This window comes from Bactrocera oleae, chromosome 2 (genome assembly GCF_042242935.1).
Source record: "Bactrocera oleae isolate idBacOlea1 chromosome 2, idBacOlea1, whole genome shotgun sequence".
In the NCBI taxonomy this organism is placed as follows: Eukaryota; Metazoa; Arthropoda; class Insecta; order Diptera; family Tephritidae; genus Bactrocera; species Bactrocera oleae.
In genome coordinates, this window is record NC_091536.1 from 60,478,637 (window position 1) to 60,501,030 (window position 22,394).

General features: G+C 34.2%; 4 protein-coding genes and 2 long non-coding RNA genes across 11 annotated transcripts; 3 read left to right on the forward strand and 3 right to left on the reverse strand.

Annotated features, from left to right (window-relative positions):
- Window positions 1-385: 385 nt before the first annotated feature.
- ncd (non-claret disjunctional) lies at window positions 386-3,016 on the reverse strand. Its single transcript, XM_014236528.3, has 3 exons — window positions 2,683-3,016; window positions 1,819-2,570; window positions 386-1,754 (listed from the first exon to the last, which is right to left on the reverse strand). The coding sequence occupies exons 1-3, from the start codon at window positions 2,879-2,881 to the stop codon at window positions 552-554; spliced, it is 2,154 nt and encodes a 717-aa protein (XP_014092003.2). The 5' UTR covers window positions 2,882-3,016; the 3' UTR covers window positions 386-551.
- Window positions 3,017-3,931: 915 nt separating this feature from the next.
- PolI (DNA polymerase iota) lies at window positions 3,932-8,586 on the forward strand. 4 transcript variants are annotated; one of them, XR_011394789.1, is made up of 4 exons: window positions 3,932-4,094; window positions 5,795-6,802; window positions 6,863-8,362; window positions 8,440-8,586. XR_011394789.1 is itself a non-coding variant. In XM_070105457.1 (3 exons), exons 2-3 carry the CDS (start codon window positions 5,816-5,818, stop codon window positions 8,303-8,305), a joined length of 2,430 nt encoding a protein of 809 aa, XP_069961558.1. In that variant the 5' UTR covers window positions 3,932-4,094; window positions 5,795-5,815; the 3' UTR covers window positions 8,306-8,586. The 4 variants fall into 4 exon arrangements, 3 of the variants coding, with proteins under 3 accessions (XP_069961558.1, XP_069961559.1, XP_069961560.1); XM_070105457.1 differs by having other exon boundaries at window positions 6,863-8,586; XM_070105458.1 differs by lacking the exon at window positions 3,932-4,094 and adding an exon at window positions 4,839-4,948 and having other exon boundaries at window positions 6,863-8,586.
- Window positions 8,587-9,693: 1,107 nt separating this feature from the next.
- On the reverse strand, window positions 9,694-12,745 carry Ada2b (Transcriptional adapter 2B). 2 transcript variants are annotated; one of them, XM_036378373.2, is made up of 4 exons: window positions 12,532-12,740; window positions 11,462-12,334; window positions 10,920-10,999; window positions 9,694-10,828 (listed from the first exon to the last, which is right to left on the reverse strand). In XM_036378373.2, exons 1-4 carry the CDS (start codon window positions 12,643-12,645, stop codon window positions 10,219-10,221), a joined length of 1,677 nt encoding a protein of 558 aa, XP_036234266.1. In that variant the 5' UTR covers window positions 12,646-12,740; the 3' UTR covers window positions 9,694-10,218. The 2 variants fall into 2 exon arrangements, with proteins under 2 accessions (XP_036234266.1, XP_014092019.1); XM_014236544.3 differs by having other exon boundaries at window positions 10,562-10,828; window positions 10,920-11,069; window positions 12,532-12,745.
- Window positions 12,556-13,281, forward strand: LOC118683894 (uncharacterized). 2 transcript variants are annotated; one of them, XR_004979709.2, is made up of 3 exons: window positions 12,556-12,696; window positions 12,766-12,892; window positions 12,956-13,281. It is a non-coding gene; the product is annotated as an uncharacterized lncRNA (long non-coding RNA). The 2 variants fall into 2 exon arrangements; XR_004979708.2 differs by having other exon boundaries at window positions 12,766-13,281.
- A 1,230-nt stretch (window positions 13,282-14,511) lies between these two features.
- On the forward strand, window positions 14,512-20,020 carry dmt (dalmatian). Its single transcript, XM_036378468.2, has 7 exons — window positions 14,512-14,935; window positions 15,006-15,230; window positions 15,301-15,378; window positions 15,437-15,772; window positions 15,832-16,514; window positions 16,586-17,617; window positions 17,953-20,020. Exons 1-7 carry the CDS (start codon window positions 14,920-14,922, stop codon window positions 18,205-18,207), a joined length of 2,625 nt encoding a protein of 874 aa, XP_036234361.2. The 5' UTR covers window positions 14,512-14,919; the 3' UTR covers window positions 18,208-20,020.
- A 352-nt stretch (window positions 20,021-20,372) lies between these two features.
- Window positions 20,373-21,208, reverse strand: LOC138855717 (uncharacterized). The gene is made up of 2 exons (XR_011394790.1): window positions 20,978-21,208; window positions 20,373-20,905 (listed from the first exon to the last, which is right to left on the reverse strand). It is a non-coding gene; the product is annotated as an uncharacterized lncRNA (long non-coding RNA).
- Between the last annotated feature and the right edge of the window lie 1,186 nt (window positions 21,209-22,394).

Consider the following 22,394-nt stretch of genomic DNA (forward strand, 5'->3'; position numbering starts at 1 on the left):
CACTTTATAAAAGTTTCACTCCATAGATATCCTTTCCTACTACAATCCACAGTTTTGTATCTTAATTTTCGGCTTAGTTATAGCACTTTTTATAAGTTGTTATTTAATGGCGTTTTGTGAGCGTAGCAGTGTTCCGATTACGCCGGTACCAATACTTGAAACAAGTTTCACAAAGATATTTCAATTTTTACGGACAGGCGAACGAACAGTCAACCAGAATTCAACTCGACTCGTCATCCTGATCAGTTATATATACACATATATGTACAATAATTATAATTCCATATCTAACCCGATTAGTTTTAGGTGTAACAAACAACTGTTAGGTGAAAAAATCTATAATTCTCTGTACCAACATGTTGCGAGGGTATACAAATATAAGAAGTTTATGTGAGCTCATTTTTTTTATTAAAAAATAATAACACAAAATACAAAACTAATAGAAGGAATTAATGATTTTTAGAAAAGCACAAAAAATACAAGCAGGCAACGAAAATTTGTACAAAAATAGAAAAATCATTATCTAATCTAACCACAGCATGGCACTAATTTTAGAGTGAATTATTGCTAGAAGTATTTAAAAATCTGTTGCGTTTCGCTTTCGTCATTTTACATGAATTAACGGATGCTGCGAAACGCAAAGACTTAACCGACTCCACAAAACAGTCTAGAAATGGTGCCACATTTATAAACATTAATGTTTTCGAGTTTCCACCCAATGATGGCATTAATAAATGTGTTAGCTTCGAATTACGATATGGTATATGGTCTTGTTTCTGCAACAATGCTAAGATAACATTGGTAAGCTCAGAAAGGGATCGATTAATGTTTTTCGTTTCGTTCATGCGTGTGCTTGTTTTCGGCGACTCGGAACCGGCAAGGTCAACGAGATTGATTGTACCGACCGACGTTTCATTTTTCTCAGCGTGATAGCCAATAAGTTCTATTTTAGTAACTGCATGTGATCTCGATGATCGCTCGTTTCCCGCAGTTGAAGCCGTAGCTCGATTCATTTTAGCCACATGCATAAGATCCCGTAACCGCGACGCTGACGTAACTGTCTCTTGTGTTATGTTGGAAACATATATGTCATTCTTATTATGTTTGGCCATGCGTATTTCCATGTCTTTTTGTTCATTGCTCAAAAGATCATAGAGCACTTCGTTGTAGATTTCCAGAAATGTAACGCGTATCTCATATTCCCATCCAAGGCGTTTATAATTCTTAATAGAGTCAAAAAGCAAATCTACTGTTCTTGGTATTACACCGACCTTGGTTGGTATACCATCCATTGTATATGTTTTCCCGCTGCCTGTTTGTCCATAGGCAAATATGCAAATATTGTAGCCATCTAGCGCCGATTGTATTAATGGTGATACCATTTCAAATATATCCTCCTGTTTTGAATTAGGGTGAAATACATGATCGAATGAAAAAGTATGTGCGCCACTTTTGTTCTTGTTCTCATAGTTTTGAATTTCTACTGTAGATTCATCAATATAATTCCATCCACATAGTAATTTTTCTTGTTCATAGTCTAGTGGTGGTCTAACACGACAAAAAACCCTTATATTTCCACGCAAATCCATAATTGTGTTATGCAATTCTTTTCGTTCTAAATTGGCACGAAACAATTGTTCCTTACAAACAGTTAAATCTTCTTGTAATAAAATATTTTCTTCTGTTAAACGTGTTGATCGCTCTCGAAGCTCAAGTACTTCATTACTAATGGTCATGTGTGTTTCTTTCAAGATCTATAAGAAAATATATACACTTAACTACTAAAAACCAAATTTTTTTTAAATAATCAATACCTACTTTATGTTCGTTTGTTACAAAGTCCAATTCGTCTTTCGTCTTTACGCATAATGCCGAAATAGAATCTATTTTCATTTTTAATGACTTAATTTGTTGGCCTAAACAATCCCTCTCGGTATAGATATTTTTTAGCTCCTCTTTTGTTTTGAATAACTGATCCTGTGACTCCTCTAGCTGTTCTGGTACACCTTCCATTGCACCCATTTGCTCACACTTTTCTTCAAACTTTGCCTTTAGTACTTTGAATTTTTCTAATAAATCATTATATCGTGCTTTAAAATCGTAAGGCGGTATGCGTTTATTAATAGATTTTCCAGCTCCAGTAGTTGAAATAGAGGTAGTGGTACTCGCCCCTATTCCTTTCTTAGTTACTGTTGTTGACGTTGCTTTACTTGTACTGGCAATTCTTCCAGGGCCATTGTGCCCTACACCTGCAGTATTTTGAGATTTTGTTGCGCACATTTTTTTTGCAGTTGCGGTAGATGAGACTGCAACATGGCCTATTCGGGGTGGTTTGGAAGTTGCACTGTTTGAAGAAAATGGTTGTATTGATACTGCCGAATTATTAGTCACGCATGCACTGGCAAGGCGCGTTGTCTTGGCGGGTATAGGTGCAAGAGTTAATTCGGGACGCTTAATAGGTCTCATATCTCGAATATCACAAGCCGATCGGCTACGTCGTAATTTTGAACGAGAAACACCAATACTATTTGTGTCGTTTGGCCGCCTTATATCTGGGGATCCTGCACGTTCTGGAAAATTAAATGAGTGTTTGTTTTGAAATAAAAAACCAAATAATAATATATTTTCCGTACAAACTTCATAGAATATCACACTACATATTAAAGGCTTTAATTTAAATACCTCTGCGTTGAAATCCATTTGGTAAATTAGTAAGATCACGAGAAAGAGGCTGAAAATTATCCAACGTACATATAGACAAATTCGACGATTTTGAACGCAAACCAAGCGTTGCTGTTTTTATTCGGTCCATAGGCAAAATATTTCTCGTAAGCGCTGTTGGACGTTTTATTCCCGAAGGCTTTGGTAACTTTGACTCCATTTTCAATACTTCTTCTTGATATGCTAGGACTTATTATTTGCAAATTTTATATCAACCTTGTAATGAAATAAAAATTACCAATTGTATATCTAAACCAATAAAGAAAATCCGCCGTTAAACTTTACCAAAAGTTAGTACAATTTGAACAAATAGGGATGATTCGGAAATGTCAACAACAGAGTTGACGAGAACTAGATTAAGAAACTTATTGCTAGCTATATTGCCAATGAAACCTGCATTATGTTTAGCTATAATTGTCTAAATACTTATCTTGACAATTATGACCAATGTACTGTCATTTTAGTGGTTTCTCTTTGACATGAAAGTAAAAACGCGAGCTTCGGTCATTGGTTGACCGTGTAAACGGAGATTTCACATGAAGTAATGAGTGTACATACATACATATGTTGATTGTAGACAAATTACAAATATTTCTCATTCATATTTTTACATGTACAAATAAGTAATTAGATACATAAGAAAATGCCGACGGCAATACAAAATTCTTTACATTCATACGTTACATATGCTAGGAAATCCCTGGTCATTTTATAAGCCTAGATTTATACAATGTCCCTGGTTGAGAAAAGCAACATGTAGCATGAATGTGAAATGCCGACGGCATTTTACAAATGTCGCTGTCGAACCTACACCTTCTGGTTCTTTTAAGTTCTATATATAGCATATTTTCTTCAAAAATTACTTTATTTTAGACAGACATTTTCCATTCACAATGAATTGCCTTAATTGTAAACAACCGCTTCATATTCTCTGACTCACTTTTAAGTTCTGATTTGCATGTTATTGTGTTTAAATATAATATGTCATCAAAATTCATAATTTTGAGCCACTTACATGACTTTTAAAAAGCATTGTAGTATTTCTCAATGGTTTCTGTTGCTACATTTGGTTCACAATAAGATAAGATATTACTTTAATCGTCAAACCTGTAAATTTCGTTGTGTATGACGCACTTAAGCTTTTTGAACTCGCGCTGAATAGCTGAATTATACGTACAGCTGGAGAAATATAAAAAATGATAAAGTAAGTAGAACGGTTAATCACAAGTAGACAGATATTCACAGCTGGAATTTTTGTTAGATGAAAAATACAAAATATAGATTTTTGAGGTGTCGTAAAAGTGATTAATGTAAGGAAAGACGGCGACGAAAACCAATAGCACCTGTCAATAGAAAAATAAGAGTATTCCAAGGTAAGAAACTTAGCAAAACAAAAGTGAAAGCTAGTGAAGCTCCTTTCAAACTTCGTACAATTGGGGCTTTGTCGCCATTTATTACGTTCTTGCTATCGCCATGACCTTCGTCTTTGTCTTCCATACATCGCCGTCGTCTTGTCATTCGCATGTTATACTTTGGAGAGGGTATTATAAAAGTAAATTAAAGTTAATATTGAATTACTTCAAATACCAAGGAATCACCTAAATCTGTTACACACATTGCTTCAATGTTTTTTCAAATCGGCTTTTGTGGGCTTACAATTCCTGACATTCGCTAACACACTAACAAACTTTCCCCATGTTTATATTATTTTTTTTATATAAGATATATTTATATATCAGCTAACGGGAAATTGAAAATGTGCTTTTCATAATGGTTTTGGATTAGACTTTGTTTAATTAATTTATCTGAAATCATTGAGATAGTAATTACAGCATTACCATATACGCAATCGTTAGATTTCCTCCGTTAATAATTGTTTAAGAAGGAAACATGAGCAAACAGTAATATTTATGAGATGCGATTTGTTATCTCTCTTATCCAAGTCATATTTTTTAGGAGATTGAGAAACATGGTAGTTCTTTTTTTTGGCAAAACTCATTGTTATGGTTTTAACTTTGACTATTCTTTATGTTATTATTTCCTTCCCGAAATTACGAAATTGAATAGAAGTGTAGAAAGATTGTGTCGTACAAACGTCGGAAAATGAAAGAGAGAAAGTACAAAACATTCAATGGCGAATTAGTAACGGAGTAACTGTTGCTATTTTGTTTTGATCAACGGTTTGCGATGGAATGAAATTTCCGAAACGACTGACAGACGGATCAGGGTAAGATGGAATGCCTTAGGGGCATGCCGGATCGCTAAAATTATGTGCAAGAGAGCAGAGGGAAAATAGTAAGCTTTCTACTCACACGGTCTCGAATAGACCGCAGGGCAGCTAGTGCCCTAGTCACAGGTCATAACTTACTAGCATCATATTCGAGCCGTATGGGCAGAGAGTTCAGGGAATAAGGCATGCGAGACGCTGGCACATCTCTGCTTATGTCCAACCTTATCTAGAACTCGGTTTAGATATCTTAGATGAAGTAGCAGGATTAGATATTAGTATCTGTTAAACTTTGATAAATGCCTTGACGTGCTGCACGACGTTAACCTTAGCTCGTATTAATAGAGAAACTACATCTGGTAGTTCTAGGTATGGCGTGACGGTCTGTTAGTGTAACATAAACTATTAGTGTCTTCTACCTCGCTCGCAAAAGGCTTTGGGTGTAGCTGATGACGGGAAAGTAATCATGTATAAAACCTTTATATAAATATTGAATATTTAATTTTAAAAATTGATAAAATCAAATGGAGGGCTCTACCACAAATTTGTTGTTGTAGCGGCAGAATTCTACCGAGCTGATACTCCTCGACTGGATAAAAGTTGGGTCCGTTCCGGTTACGTAGACCCGACTGTCGTGGGAACGGACCACAGATTTGTTGTTGTTTAATGGTAACTCTGCGGCGTACCATACGGATTGAAATGCATATTTTGTTCAATATTGGTTTCCCAAAATATTTATAAATTAATCTTTCTTGGGTTATATATAGTGATTATCAAAAATAATATGCATATGTACATAATTTGTAATAGAAGAAGTTTTAAACAAAGAAACGAAATCTTTTTCAGATAATCGCCTTATAGCCTAAAATGGAATTTTCAAATGTTATTAACCGCAGTGAACCGCATCAGCGCACTATAATTCACATAGACATGGATTGTTTCTATGCCCAGGTTGAAGAAATACGTGATCCCACTTTGCGCTCACGACCCCTGGGAATTCAACAAAAAAATCTTGTGGTTACTTGCAATTATCTAGCTCGTGAATTCGGTGTCAACAAATTGATGACCGTTGAGGAAGCACAACGTCTATGTCCTACACTAACATTGGTCAATGGCGAAGATTTGACACCATATAAACAAATATCTCAGCGTATTTTTGATGCACTTTTGACTTTTACACCATTGGTGGAGAAATTGGGTTTCGATGAAAATTATTTGGACGTAACAGCCCAAGTGTGTAATCGTATAGAAAAAAACCAATATGAACATGTCGAAAGTTCTGCTATTGCCTCCAGCATATTTCCCAAAATCGAAGGTCATATATATCCGGAAAGTGCTAACCTTTCGCAAAGCTGTGAATGTGGTTGCGCACAGCGATTAGCAGTGGGTACACAAATTGCTAAAGAAATACGTTTTGCTTTGCATAAACAACTAAATGTCACATGTTGTGCTGGGGTATCGTATAACAAACTGTTGGCAAAATTAGTAGGTTCTCAACATAAACCCAACCAACAGACTGTTCTATGTTCAAACTATGCGGACGAGTTTATGCGTTATTTGAACAGTTTGCATAAAGTTACTGGTATCGGACAAAAAACCGAATCACTGCTTCTTGAAAGTGGTATTGCTAACATTACTGAATTGCAAATATGTAACATGGAGTCGCTTCGAAAAAAATTTGGCTTTGAAACGGCTACAAAATTGAAAGACTTATCATTTGGAAAAGATATGAGTTCAGTGCGTCCATCCGGCAGACCTAAAACAATAGGGCTCGAAGATTCTTGCCGACCGATATCCGTGCGAAGAGACGTTGAAGATCGTTTTCGCTTATTGCTTATGCGTTTGGTGGAACAGGTACGCGTGTATTTTTAACCGACCTTAGTTTTTAACAAAAGATTTTATAAATTTGAACAGGTTGCAGAGGATGGCCGTATACCAATTGCCATTAAAGTGATTTTACGTAAATTCGATCCTCAGAAAAAAACAAGTCATCGAGAAACTAAACAAGTTAACATTTTGCCTTCGCTATTTAGATCACAAACAGGAACGGAAAGTGGTGGACCAAAGGTGGTACTCGCAGAAGGCGCACAAGAAAAGTTGCTGAAGATTATATTACGCCTGTTCGAACGCGTTGTTGATCTTACTAAACCCTTTAATATTACTCTTATCGGTCTGGCGTTTTCAAAGTTTCAACAAAGAAAACTTGGTTCATCGTCCATTGCAAATTTCCTAATTAAAAAAACTGATTTAGAAGTACAGTCCATAACTTCACTGACAAACATTGATGTACCCACATCATCAGAGAGTCCAGCTGCCCCAATACCTTCACCAAATAACGACGAAGCATTTCGTTCGTCACCCACAACATTTCAGCCAAGTGATCAGTTTTATCGTCGACGAGCAACTGCTGCTTCACCTATACCAATGCTTATTGACAATGGTTCTGAATCTGCAGCAACTAATTCGGATTTCTCAGATTTCTCTGAAACTGAAATTGAACCTTCTCCAAAAAAGAGTCGTATTGGTCGTTTATTAATGGCAAAACGACGATGTTTAGGAAATTCATCCATGTGTACTGACACTGCTGACGTCGCATCCCCAAGTAAACTTCGTGTTTGTGATTTGCGTTTAAATTCACGAGATAGTGAAAAAGATTTGATTACAAGTCCATCAAACATTCCAACAAGTACTATCAGCTCAGCGCCTTCGGTAGTATCCTCCACTGCAACAACAGCATCGACTACATGTACACCCCTGCAACGATTTCGAACGATACAACCTCCTTCGTCATTACTTATGAAAGTTAATCGATTGTCGGCAGGAAATCGTTCTTTTACAACGCAAAGACAAATATCATCGACGCCATCATCAACAACCTCATCGCCATTACCATCACCAATGGACGAAACGGGTAGTACAGCTAGTACACCGACAAGTTGTGACATTCCTACAATAACACAGACTTCTGACTCAATTCAATCTACTCACTTAATGTTGGGATATCTTGAGGATATATCAACAGCATCTGAGGCAGTTCCAACAACTACGAACACTACTACCATCACTGGAAATGTCTCCAATATTCCATGCCCGGCTGGTGTGGATACAACTGTATTCAATGAGTTACCATTGGATGTTCAAAATGAATTGATTGAATCTTGGCGCAGTTCTCTAGCTGCTGCTGCAGTTGCCGTGGCTAATGGCAATATTAGATCAACGAGTACTAATATCTCCTCTGGTACAGCTCATACGAATCAATCAGCAAGTGCTGTCACAGCTAAAGCTGGTGGTGCGGCTACCAATAGCAGTGGTGCCCAGAAAAATACCCTATATCGGTATTTCCTTAGAAATAAGTGATATTCTGGATTGTTGTTACTTATTGGTGAAACGCTTATTTATCCAAGGATTGGCTAGGTATTTACATATACCATATGGCATATGAAATATGCCTATAGTTCCACCTAATATAAAACCTTAATGTTATTTTACAGGGTTCTTAATTTGGCGCAGGTTGACAACATACATTTAAATTTTTTTAAAACTGTTTGCATTAATTGTTGTAAAGCTAAACAAGCATTTGTTAAACATAGAAAATTAAAAACACTTTTTTTAATAAAAAATACAAGTAAATGTCGAAATTATTGCTTTGCTAATATTAAAATGGACAGTATTTTGACAATTTAAAAAAAGTGTTATCCAGACGTCTTGAACTGCACATTAGGAAAGAATGTCTCAAAGCAACCAACCTGTTCCAGCCAGGTGTGAATATCCCGACTCGACCTGTTAAAGCGAGGTATTGTGGAGTTCATCGTTTTTCTTGTCTGAAGAGCTTTAGCTGTGCTTGACTCGGTGTAATTACCTGGTAGTGTCTCGCCTACGGTAATATCAATGAAAAATAGCACTTCGTACCTCACGTGTTCTTCAAAGGACTGTCTGTCTGACACCGAGGGGATTTTTATAAAATGGAACCTTTGTCCGCTGACTGCCCCTGGCGTATTGTTGTTTTATTTCTTTTTATTTGTATTCATGCTCGTTATTCATAGAATACTTTTTATTATGCTTCTAATTCCAACTTTAAGTGATCGATGCGTATACCCATCCGCAGTTTTATTTACTGGAGTAAATTTTATACCCTGAATAGGGTACATAAAGAGCTGAGTCCATTAAGTCATGTCCGTCTGTCTAGTACCGCAGTTTTTGAGATATTGATCTGAAATTTCCACACGTCCTTTTTATCCCATTTATTGGAACCGTCGATATCGGACCACTATAGCATATAGCTGCCATAATAAATAATTCATATCGGCCCATTATTGCATAAAACTGTCATACAAACTGACCGACCAATATGACCGTTCCCACGACAGTCGGGTCTACGTAACCGGAACGGACCCGGATTTATTCCGGCCAAGGACTGTCAACTCGACAGAATTCTGTCGCTACAACAACAACAACAACAACCGACCAACATGAAGTTTTAGATTGGAAAACTTTTAATTTGACAAATTAAAATTCAGGAAATTTAGCATATATTATTGTCCAAGGCAACACTACAACCTCAAATGGTTAAGATCGGACCACTGTAGCATATAGCTGCCATTCATACTGATCAAAATAAAAATCTCCATAAACCATATATTTTCCTTATTACGTAGCCTGCAAACAACTACATTCCGTTGGAATTTGGCCATTTACTTTTTAAGATTAAGCCCCTGTGACGGATATTATCGCTTATTAGAAAGTCATTATGTATATAGCATAAATTTCATATTATAATTTATTTTCAGATCTAAATTCTAATAGTATATGTCTATTTTTATATTCACACTAAACGAACAGCGAACTACTGCATGTAAGAATAAATAAATTTTATACCATTACATAAATGATTTTGACATTTTAAAACTAGGCCGTTTCTTAGGGATTAACCATTCTTAGAAAAACATGGTTACAGAAAACCAAAAATGAAGACTTGATACAAGTAAGCATTTAGATAATTGCTAATTATTGCTAAATTTTAAGCTAAATAAATATTATATATTGAGTTTTCATAGATCTTCAAATATATGTGAAATTTATGTATCTAATGTTATATATATAATTTGATTATGAATTATACCAATTATAAATTACTTTAATATAAACACCTTGTCACCTTATGTTGTTGATGCGTGATATTAGCTGGCGGCTTAAGCAGAAATAGTTGAGTTTCCATTAGTTTGTTAACAAATCACACATATGCGCGTACAAATATCATAACCTCAGTGAGTCTAATGACTTAGCCAACCTACTTTTATAAAGTACTTTCTTAGAGAGTTTTCAACGGGTGACAAATGATTAACAATGGGAGCGCCGCTAAGCAAACAAGTCTTTAGGGATAAATATGTCGTAGGAGGAAGGTTGAAGTCTTTACAAAATTGCTGTTCATTTGTAGATAATAAATCGGTGCCCAACGGTTGTTGCAAGTGCTTTAATTCATCTAACTGTGCACGCAAAATACTACTCATTGGAAGTGTCTTAACGTCAAAATTATTATTTTCTTGCAACAGCAGTTGTTGTAGATGTTGTTTTCCGCTTACGGCGACGTCGTTTATTTGTAATTGTGGTGTTTGTTGATTTTTTATTCCCATCGTCGTCGTATACTGCTGAATTGGTATCAATGACTGTAGATTTCCGTTCGTTAACTTGGTTGTAGTCATCGTGCCCGCTCCCACTATCATCCCCGCTTGCGATATCGTCGTATGAACCGACGATTCCCGACAGCTATCCAAGTAATTTCTGTTGTGCAATAATGCGCCGGAGGAGGTCAGGTCGCCGGTGTGGAGCGTGTTTCTTGACGCGATTGAATTTAGATTTGCCTCGCCTCCGTTTGACAGCTCGCTGTGAAATATTTATATATACATATAGAAATCATATGATTATTAACAAAGCTTTTTTCATTAATATATGAAGTGTAATGGTTACGGCTTACGGTTTTCTGCTGCTGTGTTGTGGAGAGTGTAAGGAAGAGCCTAGCTGCCGACGACTTCCAATGCTGAGGTGCGTGTTGTCCTGTGGTTAAACATTGTCTTATACATCCGTTCAAACGTTCGCCGCTTGGTGTGCCGATAATACACGCAAACTGAATATCGTGAAAATGGAATGGAATATAATGAGCCTAGCTAAACTAGCATATGTTTCAAGGCAAGTCGTTAGAATTCTTCTAAATACGACACGATATTCAATCTTTCGTGTATTGTCAGTTTAAGCGATAACTACATATGTATATATATAAAATGAAAAAAGTACTACCAACTACATTTAAATAGATGTACATACATACACATTATATGTAAATATCATCTTAATTATCTTATTTATCACATGCAAATAATACTTGTATATACATACATATGCATACTATAACGTCATGACAACAAGTCCTCGTATATTGTGTAATAGTAAAATATCAATTTTTACTCCTTTATATTAGCAGTAAATGCAATTTAATCCTAGATTTAAGCAAGGACTTACAGTTTTTCCATGACCATAGGGCCCAGTGGAACGATTCAAAGACATAGCTGCATGTTGTTCAAAGTGTCGACACTCGTCAATTTTAGTTAATCCGTTGAATCTATAGCGACATAGCTCAGCCAAACGTATACGCAACTCTTTTTCCCGTTCGAGGGACATCAGTAGTCGCTCGTACTCATTTGATGTGTAAAATTGAGCAAAGACACGAAAACGGTCACGGAACTCTTTTTGCTCACGTGTCATGCCTGGATGTTGTGCATAATTACGATTGCGAAAGAAGTTAGCTACAAGTTGATAATCACGAACCAGCCTTTTACGTCGTACTCGTTCACGTAAACGACGTGTATACATGTCGACGTGAGCCAATTTTAATAAATAATCAGCTTCGGTGTCTTCTGTGCTGAGCGACATTGTCGATATTAACTGTTCAGCTGTGGGATCATATTCACGTTCAAACCCATCCCGATTTGGCATATAACCTAACTGAGCAGCTTCTTCATTCGTAATGTCCAAAGGAGGCAGGCGTTGTAAAGCTGTGGCGCCCAAAGGTCCACTGTCCTCAGAAGTGTGATCAACTAACAAGGGTCGTTGTGATTGGGCAGGTGTCCAAGTGTGAAGACCAATTGCGCCATTAACGAATCGTTTCACATATTCTTCTTTGGCGTCCTCTGCTGACTTCGTCTCAATGTGTTTACTTATATCTTCCCAATTTCCAAATCCATATTGTTCTATAGCATCAAGTAGTCGTATTTCTTCTCTTGCAGTCCAAGCGCCCTTGCCTCGAAATACAGACAATATTGCGGTGCCGGTATCCATAAATTGATAAGCATGATTATTTTGATGTGTGCCAATCTCCGCCCCGGAGGCAAAACACTACGAACCAAATTTCATATTATAAACATTTTCAGCTGTTTTTTGTAAATCTTCCAATCCATGGAATATGTAGAATGGAAATGTCATATGAGAAATACCGAAGAGGATGCTCAAGTCATTCGCTACTTTCGACGAACGAACGCTTCCGAATTCTCAACGAGTACAATGAATACATTCCATATAAATTAATTACTCACCTGAAGACATAAATCAAAATTTTCACATTCTGCACAATGTACACGAATACCGGAGATATCGTCCTGGCAATTTGTACAATTATATTTTGTGAAAAGATCCCCAATACTTGTCATTCTTGGCAAATCACAAAATAATTTATTTGGTACTCGAAACTGCTTTAATGTGTAAGTATTATGTTTTACAAATGGCGTTATATCAACAAGGATGCCAGTTTGTTTAATTTCTTTGTTTAGTTATTCACAGCTTATGTCTCCAAAGAATTTCCTAGCAAACTTCTAAAAAAAATGTGTTCTCACCTTTAATACAGAAATATTAATGTTCTATTTAAAGAGAAGTTGTTCTTTCAAAAGTCTATACAAAGTATGCGGTACAGTTATAGTCGTATATATATGGTATACTTATATATATATATAATCGAAATAGGTGCATGCCAGTGAACTTCTACAAAATTCAACAACAAACAACTTTCCTCGCTTTGCTTGACAATTTATACTTTAACCAGAGAACTTAGAAGAACAAAAAGGTGAAAATTGAATTTTCGATGATGCTCGATTGGACGGCTAATAGAGCTGAAAAATTCCGAGCAGGAAATTTACCATTTTCTGTGGTATTCGCTCCTATTTAACAGAAATGAGAATTTATATCTACGTTCTCTGGCAGAAATACGTATCTACCAACATAAAGATAAAAATGAAATACTTTGAATAAAAAATACAATTTGCTAAGTTCTCTGCAAAGGGATGTCAGAATGAACGCTTTAATTTCCATGCAGGGAACGATAAAGCATACTTCGAACTTTTCTGTCAAAGCAGATGTCTGAAGCGAAGCAAACGTTTTATGTGAATGAGCGGCTTCTTTGGCGCCGCAATTTGATAGTACGGACGAATAGAGAAGATCCTCAGGATTATAAGATGTATACACATATACCCGCCTCAGACTTATAGTTTTCGAGATATTTGTTTTTTTAAGTTCAATAATCACTATTTTACTTTGTGTGTTAAACATTGTGAAATAGAGTGCATTACTGTTACAATTTTTGAACTTTAAATACAAATATCTCGAAAGCTCTAAATGTGAGGTGGATATATGTGCGAATATTTTTTATCATAATTTTGCAGATTCAGCCATTAGAATTTATTTTTCAAATGATTTACTGAAATACGTTTGTTTTATTACTGCTATCACTAGCTAGCCAGTTTCTGCTGGAAAAGCATTTCTTAATCCAAAAAACCAGCAGAAGAGAGCACAGGTACAAGAAACAGATAATACTCATCGTTATTTTGATCATTATGACAATAACGTGCATTCATGTTCTTCCTGATAGCTAGCAGCTACTACCAGTTATGAAATGAACCTTTTATTACAGTTACTGAACATCTCGACAGGCAATTAAAGATTGCTAAAAATCTGAATTGCTAGCAAGTGACAGTTCATACACAGATTCTTTTGTATCCCAAGCAGAGAACGTATATCATACGTTCTCTGTCCCAAGCCGGTTTATTGTGGGCGAGAAATTACGAGGAAAGACGAAGGGACACACTTGCTCGGGTGACACGCTTTGTGTTCTTGGCAGAGAACTTATATTATATACAAATATATAATGTGATATAGGCGCAGAGAATGTAGATTATAGAGAAGGTTCAAAGTGCGGCCTTTATCAAAATATTTCACTTTTCGCAGGGGAACTAAAAACGATGAGCGTGTTTCATCACTTTTGAGAGGGGTACTGAAAATATCTATGCAAACTTCTGAGCATAATTTGCTGCTATGTTCACATGTCACTGTTAAAATTTCTCCTTCCGAGCTAGCTGTGGTGAAACACGCTCATCGTATTTTGTTAGGTTTGACAATTCACACGCTGGTCCGTAGTTGGACCTTCTCTACTTTTTACATTCTCTGGTAAAAGTAACATACTGAAGACATTTTTATAGTTGAGATAGATATGGCAACACTAGTTCGTAATACAGCTTTGGGTATGAACAAAAACAGCGAATATTTGTACAATTGGATTTACCAAGAAGAAGCGAAAATAATACGTATTAAGTTTGTTGATCCTGGAAACTTAAATTTTGTTTAGCTCTATTTTAATATCGTATACACGGTTTGTGCATATAATATATTTTTATCGCAGATTTGACTACCAATTACAAAAAAACAAAAATCATTTGACTACATATAATTCTTTGGGAGCCTTGAATGAATAAAATCGTTGTATTGAAGCAATTGCTAGCATGTAGAGTGTGTAAAAATATTTTCAAGAACCCGGGTTTTTAGCAAAGATATATAGACAAAACCCACATAAGAGTTAGTGTAACAATAGAAACCACGCATTATTGACGACACCAAACCTTCTCAGTACTCAAAACCCACCAGCTATTGTACATCCAATGCAGAATGATCAAGGTTTGAATATATATTTAAGATCTATTAAACTTCTTAATATTTGCATGTATTTCTATCTATCAACTTTTAGAATGCAGAAACTTTGTTGTAAAGTTAAAACGACTGCCCGTTGATAAATACTCCAAAATATTTCCCCCGTTCAGTCTGAATAATGTGGCATTGCAGGAACAATGCTTATCTAATTCGGCTTCCAAAAAGCAATTGCAAATACCTACAGCTTTTAAAAAGGCAGCTAATCTGAAATGTTGTGAACGTCAAAACTTAACTGAGCCAGTAATAAATAGTTTGCCAAAAGGTTTTGATATATTGTAGATGTAGCAGTTGATATATATATATTATATATAAAATATTTTATTCATTTATAGGTTGTAAGCCATTAAGAGTTAGGGTAAAAAGAATTAACGTAGTAACACATCAAATAGAAAACCTTGAGCGAGAAATTGGTATGTCTCTTATAAAAATATAGTTACAATAAAAGTGAAAACCTTAATTTTTTTTTAGTTCAAAAAACGAAAGTTTCCAGAAACGACGAAGAGATGAAAACCAGAACTACAATGAAGAAAAGTATTCATGAGAAGACTTGCAAAGAGTCTGGTACTTTTCCAAAACACAATGTAAAACCGAATGGAATAATGCCATCAAAAATTCAAACCGCCAAAGAAAACATAATTATAGCAAATGTTGTACTTACTCCGCATCTTCGTAAAAGTTTAAATAAGCTTAGTCTATCGAAGTCTTCAAGTGACCGGACCACAATAAACCACAATTCTATGAAAAACCGTAACATTTCTCGTTTTACTAAACATAAAGAAAATTTGCCACATTCCAACTCCAAAGGTAATAATCTAGAACATCAATTATTTTAATGCTAATATTTCCGCAATTCCATATTACAGGGGTAAGGTCTTCAAAAAATTTAATTAATAACTCTGATTTAATAGAGCAAGTAATTTGTTCCAATGATGATTCCGAAGAGGGGCGCGACACATCTAGCCAAGTCCAGTTAAAAAAAAATTATAAGTCAAGCCATAAATTTTTTCAGCGGACACCGGAGCAAAAAGTACTCTTAAGAACAAAAAGTACAACGTCACAAAACATATTCGATTTTTTGTCCCAATCCGACACTTCAGAATCTGAGGTTGCAAAGCACCAAGATCCTGCAGCGGATGTAATAAAAAAATTAATATCTGAGGGAAAGGTAAGAGTGGCAACTAATCATAAAGGAACAGGACGACCTATTTTAAAACGACGACGTTTAATATCTGGAAGAAAAAAAAAAGAAGCTAATAAAAATAAGACCTCTAAGGAAAAAGGGAACAAATCAGTTAACACTGTTAACAATAAGCCATCAAAATTATTAGAAACATTTGACAATTATGATGTTGGAACCATATTACCCGCACCTCCTGGTTTTATTGTAGAGGATAATTCTGTGGTTAATAACGAGCAACAACAGAATATTCTTACAAATGTCATTTCAGGAACGGATGAACATATACGCGATAAAGGCTTTAGCCGATTAGCACGCTCAGTGCTGTTGAAAGAAACAAGGAAAGTCGAAAACACTTACAAAAAAAATGTATGAACAATTTTTTTTTCTATAATATTTTTAGTTGCCTCTAAAAAAACATGTTCCTGCTTTTCTTTTAGCTTACTGAGCAACGTCGACTGCTAGAAGTTGCACGTAAATTTGTTAGTACTCCGGCCGTGAATAGTCAAAGTAGAGATTTACCGACATCCGATTTATCGCCCATTAAATTTCCCAGTCCACAAAATCGTCCAGTGTGTCCCTCGCCTTGGAGGATAAACGATGATTCGCACCTACCGTCAGTATTTAATTTCACCAAAAATACGTCATGCCTGCCAACATTTTCCAGTGATTATATTCCTCCTACACCGAAGAAAAACAAATCTAATGACTCACAAATATGTACTGTCTCCAATATAACTATAAAAGACAATTGCTCCAACGTAACAAGAAATACGTCTAACAGTGTTCCAAGCGGTCAATTGCCGAACTCGCTAGAGTCCAAAAATGATTCGAATGTAGAAAATATGCCACCGACAGCTTTAACTGTGCCGAATAACGACGAGAATGCCTCCATATTCAATTTGCGTCAGTTGCATAATCCGCGACGTACACTTAGAAAGCGAAGTCCTCTAAAAGCCATAAATATAATAGAAGTTGTAAGTCTGCCATCATGGAAAAAAACTGTGAATGATGAAGTAATTAAAGAAGCAGTTACAACGGTTACTGGTGATGTTACACAATGTGCTAATAACCATGAAGAAGATTTATTCGGTTTTGAAGAATTTTTAGATCACAACTCTGACGGCGATGAAGAGCCAAATAAAACTAATGTAAAGCCGCTTAATCACAATTTACACTCGAAACTCAAGGATCTACAAAAATGGCGACCCAAAATCTCTGCTCATAATAATAATAGTGTTCCACCAAAAACCGATGATGTTTTCGGCAATAATGGCCCGAAACAACGGCTTATTAATGAAATGCTTTGCTCTACCATGATTAATAATTTGAATAATGGTAAAACAAAGGTGCAACAAAATAATGAAACTTTTAATGATGTTTCGATGTGTGACAATGATGATCGTAATATGCAATCACCGGGAACAGATTTTTTTAATGACTATGAACCTGAACCTACTTTCCACAAAAAGGTATTAAATTTTAAGGTTTATTTTTACAGAAATTAGTATAATTTTTTAGCGAAGATCATGCATATTGAATTTCACTTCTTGATATGAAATCCTTGCTGTGTCATTCGCTATAGTATGAAATTTTGCTAACGAAATATTTTGCTAATAAAATACTTTGCTAAGCAATTGGAGCTCACAGGGCCTCAAAGAGTAAAGAACATCTTTATTGGTAGTATGAAGCTCCTACATTAGCATTAAAATTTGTTATTCAAATTTTATATATACAGTTATATTTTAACATACGCAAATGCATTCATTTTATTATTATACATCAGACAAATCGCTATCTTTTACAGAAGACACTGCGAACATATGTCCGCCCTGCCAAGAGGAAACGCAAAACGCGTAAAAATTTCGTGATGTTTGAAGATAGTGAAGAATCCAATTCAGATTCCGAAGAAGAGGAACTCAAGCAAATGAAAGATGGACCAAAGAACACACGACACGAAGCACATAGTAATGCCAAAATGAATACTGAAATGGAATCCTTTGTGAACGAATTCAACAGCATGTGTAAAGATGTAGAAAACTACGAACTGCTAGTGGAATAGTTTTTTCGCCTTTGCACATACAAATATGGATAAACGTACTTGCAATTTTGTTTTTTTTTTAATAATATAACATTAGTTCTTATTATTTAGACAGCATTAATATAAAAATGTCAGATAAATTAATTGATGAGTTTGCCTTTCAAAGGTATACTATTTATTTTTGATATCTTTTGTTTTGTATGCTTCTATTATTTTGCAAGTTTTAGTTTGTAATATTGAAAATGATAGCGTCTAATTTCTTATACACACTTTACGTTTATGAACTATTTGTTTTATTGATTGATTGATTTTAAGTAAAAAGATCAAATAAAATCAGATATCTATATATATAAAAATTATGTGCCACATTTTGTCGTTGGCAAAATCCTAAACTGCTCAACCGATTTGAGTAAAACTTTGTGTCCAGTTTGATCCGACTTAAAAGATAGGATAGTTAATATCTCAATTATGTTAGAAGTCAAACCCATACATAAATAAAACAAACAAGTAAGGAAAGGCTAAGTTTGGGTGTAAGCAAGCATTTCATACTCTTGTAACTTGCAAGGATCAAAGCCGGCTAAATGCCTTCACGTGTTGGATATTAAAAAATGAAAGGATTCAACATCATTGTTCGACGAAATCGGGAATGGATTATAATCAAATGTATCATATTAACATATTTTGAAGATCATAAACTCCCTTAATTTTATTACTATACTAGCGGCCCGGTACGTGCTTCGCTACTTATAAAGTGAAATAATAAAAAAATTTAATTGGAATATCAAATTCATTTACTGAAGCTATTTTAAAACTTAATCCAAAATATTTGGATAAACAAACGAATGGATATACCGACTCTGGAACATGCAACATAAAGTTGGTCATGTGAAAAGCATGTTTAAAAATTCAATTGGATAATTCATTGCCTCATCTTCATTCATAACATTGTCAATTGATTTATATGTCGTGACTACACCTGGCAGTTTCGCTTGAATTTGAAAATTAAAGGCATTGCTATGAATGTTCTGCGGTGCTAAAATGCACATTCAATCAAGTCATCTACCGATTGCGCAATTGTACAAAAGCTGTTCGATACAGCGATCAATCCGTTGGTACTGTCGATTTGTATTTGTCATCACTAATTTCTAACAATTGTTTTGAAAACTCATGGGAGGAGCTGGGTCATTTTGTAGGTGAATCAGAGAACGTAAATGGACGAGAAGATGCAAATTGAATTTTGTATGATGCTCTATAGGACGACTAACAGAACTGAAAAATTCCGAGCAGGAAGTTCACCATTTTCTGTAGTATTCGCCGGTATTTTACATAAATGAGAATTTATAACAACGTTATCTGGCAGAAATACGTATCTACCAACATAAAGAGAAAAATGAAATACTTTGAACAAAAAATACAAATGACACTTCACATATGCGTAATTATTTTTTGTCATGCAAGTATAAGTGATTTTTATGATGAAAAAATATATTTTACTTTTTTCTAATATTCTGATTTCAATTGTTACATAATTAATAATTTATGTATGTACATATGTACATCAATATGGAGTTCATTTGCATTCTCTGGTACGTACATATGGAGGAATAGAGTTTTTGATATTATCACTTATCAATAAATAAAAATTAACTTCGATTAGGAAGTGTTAAAAAAATATATGGTTTTCCGCGAACGCGCTGAAGAAATCAAAAAGATAGTGAGAGTGGTCCTGATGGATAACTGAACTCTTTATTTAAATTTACTATTATTTATATATTTTTCTTATTTGCTTAATTCTTACAATAAAGAGAGTGTCGTTACAATATTAGCTTATTCAGTAATTGGTTTTATATTTGCTATTGTTTACATTTTGTGGGTGGTCTTAGCTGAACGAAAAATAATATCAGTTACTTAAATAAGCAAAGATGCTTATTAAGAGGTTGTATAATTGCTAAGTGCAAAGATACAGTTTTTTTTACAATTAGCGTAAAGCTACTGTGTGGAGGCTGCCGTGAACTCCCCCCTCTGAGGTGAATCGTCCCCGATTCAATATCATTTTTTGATAGGTTATTTATTTTATCCAAAATAGCGTTATACGATTTTTCTTGAAATTCTAATTTTTTATTTATTTTGGAAGTTTTATAAGATTTTTTAAATTTTACTATCCTATAAATTATGTACATTATTAACATTACAATTATGTACCATAAAAATTAATTTTTTAAGTTTTATTTCTTTATTTATTTTTCAATATATTCTATAATTTCAAAATTGTTAGTATGATTGTTCTTTAAATATTTCCAAATTTTGCAATTGACATTTTCATATATTATATTAATAATATTTGTATAATTCTCAAAAGTAACAAGGTAAACTTGGTTTATGGCATAGCTATCAACTGTGTTATTTCCATAGACTAATATTGCCCATTCTTTAATTACATCTATTGCTTTATTTTTTTTCTTTGATTTTTCTCTTTTTCTGGACAAAATATCTGATAGGCAAGTATTTGTGTTATTAATTTTACAATAGGTGTTTATCATTTCTTTTTACAATTTTTTATATTAATATATAGTCTTTTTTGCATTTTCCAATTATTTTTCCAATTACTAATTTACCGTTTTCTTGTATGATTGCTCTTACTTCATAATATTTGCATTCTTTTATAATTTTTGGATACTTAATATGTATATATAACAATAACATCTTTATTTTGTAATACCTTAAAATTAGAAATGTTCATTAAATCAGTTATAGTCAATCGTCCGTGTTCATTTTGAATTATATTTTTTACCTCATCTAAATGTAAAATTGCAGGGTTTAAAATTCCTATTTTTGCCATAGATATCGTATGAACCATATTTTGTAGTTCAGTTATTAAAGTTTCCTTTTCATTAAAAGTTTAACATGTGACTTTTCGTTTACTGTATAAAATCAATGAAGAATCTTTAGACTCTTACCGCTGGTGGGGGAGAAATAAACATCTTCACTGAGCTGAGAATACATTCATTCTGATTTTTATTTTATTTTTGAAGGCTTTATATACAATTTTTAAAACTATCTTAACTAACTAAATATATGTGTATGTGTGTATGTGAATATGTATGTTACTCATTGTTTATGTTATGTGAAAAGGGTTGTTTTCGATGTACACAAGCAATTGCCCAAATTTATTTTTAGAACTAATTGGGTATAATCTGTACATATAAACATGTGCATGTTTTTATCTTAAATCAAGGGGTTTTTACTATCGACTATTGAATAGAATGCATGCGTATTGCATATTAATGCATTTTATGTGATTTTTTTTTGTATATATGTCTCGCACCCTTGGCATTGTCGATGCTAAAAATAAGCATGTTCAAAGACATTTGAACATTTACATTTGTAATTAACAATTGACTGATAATTTTAAAAAATTCAGAGTTTGTTGTGTATTGTTTATTGTTATTTTCAGTTAGTTCGTTTAACTTATTATTTATTAACACTAAATCGTCATGATCTGATGTTCCTGATATCCACTTCCATAGTGTCCCTAATTCATTTATCCCTCTTTTATATCTTGTATCATTCTTTTGTATTTGTTCTAATAAAGTTTCGATAAGTTCAATTTCTGGTTCTATATCTAAATCATTAATATATGCTACCTCATTTTGATTATTCCCTTGTAAATTATTATATCTGTATTTTTTATTACTAATAATTCTTTAAAATTAGTTAAATTAGTAATGTGAAAACTGTCGCCATAGTCATTATATTAAGCTACGTCTCCGTCCTCTAATAAGACATAATCCTCTCTTGTATAGTCCACAATGTCCGTCATTGTTTCAACAATTAATATAAGAAATACTAAGGGTTTCATTTTCTCAAAATATAAATTCAAGATTTAATATTATCTTTATGTACTATACTATTTCTGTAGTTAATTGTAACCTTATTCCCTAAATATTCTTTTATTACTTGTTTCTTGTATCTAGGCTTTAGCTTAGGTATTTCTCTCCCCTGTAAATTTTTCATATATAACTTCTCCACATAAATATGTTTTGTTAAATCTATTTATATTTTGTCTTTCTAGCATCTTAGTTTGTGCTAATAAAAGTTTTTCTGGTAAATTGTCATGAGAGACCTTATTATATAGGACTTCGAATGGTTTCTTATCAGTTACCGTGTGTATAGTTTTATTGCATTGATTTCGGAAAGCTGATTAAATT

What these genes read in the sequence shown, in the direction of transcription:
- dmt (XM_036378468.2), top strand. An exon ending in GCCACATTCCAACTCCAAAG is followed by an intron (nt 15,773 to 15,831) that starts GTAATAATCTAG and finishes TCCATATTACAG; the next exon opens with GGGTAAGGTCTTCAAAAAAT. An exon ending in AAAACACTTACAAAAAAAAT is followed by an intron (nt 16,515 to 16,585) that starts GTATGAACAATT and finishes CTTTTCTTTTAG; the next exon opens with CTTACTGAGCAACGTCGACT.
- PolI (XM_070105457.1), top strand. Translation starts at nt 5,816, where the DNA reads ATGGAATTTTCAAATGTTATTAACCGCAGTGAACCGCATCAGCGCACT. An exon ending in TTATGCGTTTGGTGGAACAG is followed by an intron (nt 6,803 to 6,862) that starts GTACGCGTGTAT and finishes AAATTTGAACAG; the next exon opens with GTTGCAGAGGATGGCCGTAT.
- ncd (XM_014236528.3), bottom strand. Translation starts at nt 2,881, where the DNA reads ATGGAGTCAAAGTTACCAAAGCCTTCGGGAATAAAACGTCCAACAGCG. An exon ending in AAATGGATTTCAACGCAGAG is followed by an intron (nt 2,571 to 2,682) that starts GTATTTAAATTA and finishes TTAATTTTCCAG; the next exon opens with AACGTGCAGGATCCCCAGAT. An exon ending in TTGTAACAAACGAACATAAA is followed by an intron (nt 1,755 to 1,818) that starts GTAGGTATTGAT and finishes ATTTTCTTATAG; the next exon opens with ATCTTGAAAGAAACACACAT.
- Ada2b (XM_036378373.2), bottom strand. Translation starts at nt 12,645, where the DNA reads ATGACAAGTATTGGGGATCTTTTCACAAAATATAATTGTACAAATTGC. An exon ending in CCTATGGTCATGGAAAAACT is followed by an intron (nt 11,000 to 11,461) that starts GTAAGTCCTTGC and finishes GTTTAACCACAG; the next exon opens with GACAACACGCACCTCAGCAT. An exon ending in CAACACAGCAGCAGAAAACC is followed by an intron (nt 10,829 to 10,919) that starts GTAAGCCGTAAC and finishes AATATTTCACAG; the next exon opens with CGAGCTGTCAAACGGAGGCG.